Raw genomic sequence first — 7,410 nt, 5'->3', positions numbered from 1 at the left:
TATATATATATATATATGTCATCTAACACACTAATGCATCAGCTGGCATTCTGGTTCTGTTGCTAGTGGTTATATGTTACATATGTACAAGTATGTACCTCATAAATGCAATGAAAACATTACATATCTGTCTGTCCTATATATATATATATATATATACATTCATACATATATATATGTGGGTTTGGTGGCCTCTATTCGTCTGTTTATTTATCACCCAACATCGTTTTAACTCTGTATCCGTCTAGTGCTCCCAACTGTTTTATATGTCTATCTTTATAGTTTTCTTATATTTAACATTATTATTATTAATTACAACTTGTTTCTCACTGATATCGGGCAAGGGCGAAGTCGCTTATATGTTTATCACATTTAGTACTTTCAACTATATAAACTTCAAGCATTTCATCAAAGTAGGACAAACAGACCAAACGGTCTAGAAAAAAAAAAGAGGAGTTATTTTTATAAAAATTGAACTTACCTAAAAGTCCTACAGTAATGGCATGTTTCCTCAGCAGTAGTGTGTTGTTGATAGCAGTCGAACACATTGTAGTCCACATACCAGTCTGCTGGTTTTGTGTAGTGGCTTGCATGCCAGTTCTGTTCTGCTTCGGCTGCTGTTTCTGCTGCCATACATAACCGCTCCATGACGGCACATTGGAGCAGTAGAAAAGGTATCCAAAACAATTACAAGATGTTGGTTGTGATAGTGATGATGATGTTGGTAATGATTCCGATGATAATGATGACGATGATGATGATAATGATGAGGATGACGACGACGACGATGATAAAGAGGAAGAGGTAGTGGACGTTTTGCTGAGTTCAAATTGTCTTCTTGTCGCTACATCTCGCTGGTGTCGGGCGCAGCAGCTTGCTCCACCCGACAACGATGAGGTCTCCCCGTAATTTGGTAGAACTGGGTAATAATAGCCCACCGGAATACGACCAACCCCCATTGATCATAACGATTTTATCACTCCCCTTGGCCGCTCATTGCATGTATAAGTATGTGTGTATTTCATATATATATATATATATATATATAATCTGTGTATGAATGTATACACACACTCGGTGTTACGAGCTTAAAAACTTATTTTAGCACACCCAAACAAAATAAAACTTCAAATAGGAAAGCAAAGCGCAAAAGTGCACATATATAGGCAAGATATAAATAAATAATTTACTTGAAATTACAATATGTTAGTTACAGAGTTGATCTACTTATAAGACCAATGTTGCCTCTTTGGAATTTGTATGTGTGTGTGCCTGTGTGTATGTATATATGGATGGCTATATGTAAGTGTGCGTGTTAAAGATCCTGTTTATGGCAACAAAACTGTTGAAGGTAGGTCAAGTGAGGTCAAGATAGACTAGAGGTGGTTGCCTATATATTTTAATATATATTTCTTAAATAACAATAACCAAAGTATTAGGCTAGGATGCTTTGGTTTCGTTCGATTTGTAAGAGTAAAAAATTACTTGGTAAGGCCCAGCTAGTACAGAAGGTTAATCCAGAGAATGGTCTGTAGTTGAAACAGCAATAAAACTGCCTGTGTGTAAATATAAAATACAATTGCAGCTATAGAAATGTCTCAAACGAAGCTTTCATTGTTGATTGTAATAGACTTAAATAGGTTGGGTTTTGTTTTGAGCTTCCAAGCGATCAGTCTGAAGTCGTAAACATCCAAAGGAATCTTGTCTCATATCTCCGCACAAGTAATTCACAGCCAAATAAACCGTATGTCTTAAGTGTTTGTCTCAAAAGTGAAAATGATCCTTGGAAATCCAGCAAAGCATCATCTAGTAAGAAATATTTACTGTTGCTGGCAATGATGTTGATATTAAACGATCTTATTGTTGTTGTTTTTTAATTCCCAATTCTAGTCTGATCCTCTAGATCTTTAAAAAAAAAAAAGAAAAGAAACTCCGACTTATCCGTCAAAAGAAATAAACATCAGGGAAGCATTCAGAATTTCAATAATATATAAATACTAATAAAGCTGGTGTGGAGGGCGCTTATTATAAAGTCCAATGTAAGTTAACTACATATATATATATATATATATATATATAAGTATTAGGTATTATATGTATAGCCTGGTTGTATATATAGGTTGTGTGATGTGGAAAGAAAAATAAAATCTGTGATTATGTTAAGACGTGTGTATGCGAATAAAATCTGTATGGAGTGTATAAAGGCTTGTGAGATGTATATACAGCCTCTGTGGTGTAAAAAGGCTTATGTAATGCTTCTGAAGTCCATGTAGTGTATATAAAAGCTTGTACGATGTATACAAAAAATTTATGTCGTGTGTATATGTGTGTGTACACAGGCTTGTATGATGTTTATAAAAGCTGGAAAAGACAGTTTATATATAGGTATATATATACATATATAACGCTGCTGTATGTAACGATGTATAGTGTAGACGGCAGTTACTGAACAAATGGTGTCCACCTTTGTAAAGGTCGATTGTTTCCTAATGCACGACTTTGATTATCTCTCACTTATTTTGGTGCTTGTCACGGGTGACGCGGACATTTGCAGCTGCTGCCCATCTCACTGGATACTCAATACTTCCTTTTCTGCCATCATGCAGCCATCGTTCACACGTGACTGATGACAGCCAATCGGCGAAGTGCAACTCACACTAGAGTGGGAGTAACGAAAAGAGAATAAAAAGAGAGGAAGAAATGAAGGAGATAAACAGAGAGTATGAGGAAAACTCAGAGAGAGAGAGCGTGACGTGAGAGGTGTAGGAAAGGTGAGAGAACACATGAATGAGAGAGAGTGGTACACGTGAGTGTGAGAACATAAGGGAAGGATAATCAGTGGTTCAATTCTCTCTCTGACACCGAAAAAGAAACAAAAGAAAGACAAAGCGGAAAAAAGTGGGAAGGAATGTGAGAAAGAGAAAATAAAATGATGTGAGAGGGTTATGTAACAGGAAAAAGAAAGCCGATTGTAGATAACGACCTCATGCAAACGAGAGTTTAGTTTCTCTGTTGTCACTTGTATTGCTTTCAATATTCGCATAGCAAAAAGAGGGCAAGGGGACATGTCTGTCTTGGGTAGTATTTGCTGAGTAGCGTAGTTAGGAGTTGGAGCAAGTGGGGAGGTCCGTTTCGGACGGTACTTTTATCAGGGTGACACTTCGGGCACTGCTATTTTACCTTGAGGCTCCAACGGGAACAGCAAATTCAAAGGCTGTCCTGGGTAGCACACACACTGTAGAAATCAATATTGTGGCTAGGTGTCCAGTGAGCCAATCATTGCTTCATTGCATTTTCAATGACAAAAGTGATAGATGTTCATGCACTTGACTTGAAAGCCAGTCTCTCATCAGCCAAGATGGCTCATGTGACAGTCTGTGGAAGTTTGTTCCAAATTCTTATAGACAAGTTGTCATGAGTACGGATTTAGACATCAAGTCTGAAAGCCTGTGTGCAGGAATGAATGTCCCTTGTAAAACTACTGCATCTTACATACTGTGGAGATAACCTTGCTCTGAGATCTGACAGGATGAGGCTTGTTGGCATTTTATAAAGAAATGTTGCAACAGCAACTTGTTTTCTGTGTTGTAAACTATTGTTTGTGAGTTTTTCTTCTGAATCTGTCACAAGGTAAACTTGTTTGAAAGTGACAATTGGTGCTCCTAGACATACACTGAGTTTCATGAGGACTTTGTCTGGATATTTTTGACAGTTACATATGCACTATTTTTGCTTTAATTTTCACTGTGGTTGAAATAGAAGAAATACCTCAATAATTTCCACAACCTTGTCTATCACCCTTGCTCTTCTTGTTAATGGTGACAATCAGTGTATTCTTGAACTGTTGCATTTCCAACATTCTCTGAAGAATTGAAGAAGTCTACAACACAATTACTTCCCATCATACTTATTGACTGCCACGAGAATGCTGCAAACACACAGAGATTACCAACTCTTCTATATTCAGTGATAAATCTAAGTTGGTGTTCCTGAAAGTTGATGGACACATTCCAGTGCCTCCTGAGATACTGTTGAAGTTTGGGTTACAATTATCATTTGTAATCATCCCCATACATGGATTATTGCAATAATAATTCCCTCATACATTGATTCACAATCCTTCAAAAGAGAAAATAAATTTATTTGCTGGAAGTTAATGGACTCAGGTGAGATTCTCAAAACCTTGTACTTGTAGAAAAGGAGTAGCAATCATGAGCTAAGAAAGAAGAGGTACGGGATTATATGCCAGCAGTTAGAGTAGTCATATGTTTAGTCCCTTAAATGATTTCCCCTTGTGATCCCTTTTTACCAGACAATTTTTTTTTTTTGTGAGTCCTTCCTCCATACTATTATGGTTATAAAGAAATATAAAATTCAACTAACAGGCAATAAAAGAATATAACTTGTAAGTGATGATAATGAGGAGGAGGAAGAGTATCATCATTATCATCATCATCATCCTTCTCTTCCTCTCCTTCCTTCTACTTCTCCGCTCCTTCTTTCTCCTACTTCTCCCCTTCCTTCTCCTCCTCCTCCTCATCATCATCATGATCATCATCACCATCAACCTTCTCCACCACTATCATCATCATTTTAGTACCCACTTTTTCAGTTTGCACAGGTCAGATGAAACTTGTTAAGATGCACCAATTTCTACCACTCAATATATTCCCTGTCACCAACTTTCACCTGTTTCCAAACAAGGTAATATTTCATCTGATTCTTTGAACATGAACAGCTCAATAGCCAGACATATTTTCAGGGAAGACTGCAAACAAATGAACAGTGACTTTGCTTGCAATCAATACACAGATTTCAAGACAAAGAAACACACACACATATGTTCATCAGATTTTTTATAGCTTCAGATTCCAGATTCACTCACAAGGATTTGGTCAGCCCAGTGCTGTTATATAAGGTATTTGCACAAGGTGCCACACAGCAAAATCATGCAGCAGAGGAACAAAGTTCTTAATCACAGACCAAAACTCAGAGAATATAGAACAGCAAACCTACGCAACCATGCAATATTTAACTAACAACAAAAAGATTTCCATATATTCAATAGGATGGGGCGCTTGTTTGTGGCAGCACAATCTATCTACAGTGGTTTGATATTTGTCAGAGATGTTCATCAGGGAATTTTTGCATTCTCAGTAGTTGAGCAGAATTTTGTTTGTATTGTTATAGCTGCAAAATACTGACTCATATGAATGTATGGTGGAAGAAAATGTTAAAAGAGCCCTCATTGCTAATTCATGGAGTATTGAACTTTCTGATTTTACATTCAGCCAAAAATGAATAAATAAATAAATAAATAAATAAATAGATAAATAAATAAAATGCTCTAATTTATTTTGGGAAAAAATTCAAGTTTAGGAATTGAAATGCAAAACAACTCTACATTCAAATTCTTCTTGAGCCTTTCGACAAAAGATTTTCTACCATGTATTTTTTCTGTCTGTGGTAAAATACATAAGTGGAACTGTTTCCCAAATATACCAAATGCACTTTTACAGAGTACTTAACCCTTTTGTTACCAAATTTCTTCTGAAATACACTGCTTTTGTTTCAATTAATTTTAAAAATAATACAGAACAATACGGAAACCCTACCTACTTTCCCACACTTCCAGCCTGGATAAGTTATTTTCTCTGAACATCAGTTATATGCACTTTATGCATAACAGACATAAAAAATAGACACAGTTTTGGTATTAATTTGATGCTTAAGAAATAGGAAAAAGAAAGAATGAAATGTCTGATTGGGTCCCATGCAGGTGGCATGTAAAAAACACCTTTTGAGTGTGGCCATTGCCAGTACTGTGCCGGTGGCACATAAAAGCACCCACTACACTCTTGGAGTAGTTGGCGTTAGGAAGGGCATCCAGCTGTAGAAACTCTGCCAGATCAGATTGGAGCCTGGTGCAGCCTTCTGGCTTGCTAGTCCATGGAAAGCGGACGTTAAACGATGATGATGATGATTTTGAGTACTTGCTCTTCTGTGGAAAGATACGACAGACATAGGGTAAGTAGACAGGTAATGGAAATTGGAGAAACTGAAGTATATGTTTATTAAACCATAATGACATCTAGTTAAGAGTTTACTTTAGGTGTGAGTGGTAGAAAGAAATTCTACTGACAGTAAATCTGGGTGAAGAGGAGTTATCCCCCTTACATGAGTTCCAGTTGCATCTAAAATGGGTTAGTATATAGGTCATTGCTCTTTCCTAGCTGGCAAACAGGGAATTCCATGTTTCCAACACAAATTTTCTCCGAAGAGGGCACCAAGTAAACATCTAATTTTTGGAGTTGAAGATCCTCAGTTTCTCAGGATTCTTATTCTCTCAGTCAAGCAAAGCCTACATCGTTTGCAGCCATTGAGGTATGATCCCAATTGATCTAGCAACTTCCATTTAATTATGTATGGTGTACCCTCCTCTTTAAAACACCATACATAGCTGGTATCCTAAAAGAGGACCTGTGATTGTTAAGACATTGCTTGAATGGATCTTCTGTAGATTCAATATGTTTCTGTGTCTGTACCCTTGTGCTCATTGTGCTGCAGTTATTGTTACTGCTGCTACTGCAGCTGCTATTGGTGTCACTGATGTTGCTGTTATTGCTGGATGCAATGGTGGTGCTGTAGTTGTTGCTGTTGTTACCACCATCACTGCCACTGTTACTGCTACTGTTGGATGCATTGTTGGTGCTGTTGTTGCTGCTGTTGCCATGTTACATGTGTTACTGCCACCACTACTGCAATTGTTGTCACTGTTGTTGTTACTAGTGGATATATTGGTGCCTTTGCTGATGTTGTAAATATTGCCACTGCTGCCTTTGCTACCAGACACCCCCTCAGCTTCATAGACCATGGCTTTGGAGTAGCATCAACTTAGCCCCACTGGGCACTCATTGCTAACCCTGCATGAGCATCCTGCTTCTGCATCAAGTTTAAAGAAATTCACTAATATTTTTTTAATGCCGGGTGCACAGCTGAAAAAGACCCTTAAGTTGAGTCTATAAAACAATCACCTGTGTCTATGTGACCATATGAAATGTTTGTCCATTAATCTAAGGAATATCCTTCCCAAGCAGGTTTTGATATTGAAGGGTGGGGCAGATTAAGCAACCTTACAATGGTACTTCCTATATATATAAATATGTATGTGTGTGTGTATATATATATATATAGGGAAAATTCACGAAAAAACAACAAACGAAGACAGGTGGTGCAAACAACAAATGGATGTATTAGTATAATGCTCGGGAATAGAGAAAGTCTTTAACGTTTCGAGCATACGCTCTTCAACAGAAAGGAACACAGAAAGAAACAAGAAGAGAAAAAAATATGTGTAGTGGTCAGCGATCTATCATGGCGAAATATATGTATGTATATATATATATATAT

General features: G+C 37.2%; 1 protein-coding gene across 4 annotated transcripts in view; it reads right to left on the bottom strand.

Moving 5' to 3' along the window:
- Positions 1–2,647, bottom strand: part of LOC106881102 (uncharacterized) — an 88,622-nt gene extending 85,975 nt beyond the window's left edge. For 2 of the 4 annotated variants that reach the window (XM_014931332.2, XM_052967893.1), the window contains exon 1: positions 482–2,647. In XM_014931332.2, the coding sequence (XP_014786818.1) occupies positions 482–959 (478 nt within the window). In that variant the 5' untranslated portion in view covers positions 960–2,647. The remainder of the gene's footprint in view (positions 1–481) is intronic. The other 2 variants (XM_014931331.2, XM_014931333.2) reach the window with 1 other exon arrangement.
- Positions 2,648–7,410: the final 4,763 nt, after the last annotated feature.

Source organism: Octopus bimaculoides, chromosome 5, assembly GCF_001194135.2.
Source record: "Octopus bimaculoides isolate UCB-OBI-ISO-001 chromosome 5, ASM119413v2, whole genome shotgun sequence".
Taxonomy (NCBI): domain Eukaryota; kingdom Metazoa; phylum Mollusca; class Cephalopoda; order Octopoda; family Octopodidae; genus Octopus; species Octopus bimaculoides.
Note: the sequence above shows the minus strand (reverse complement) of the source record. Positions and strands in the feature narration are given on the sequence as shown.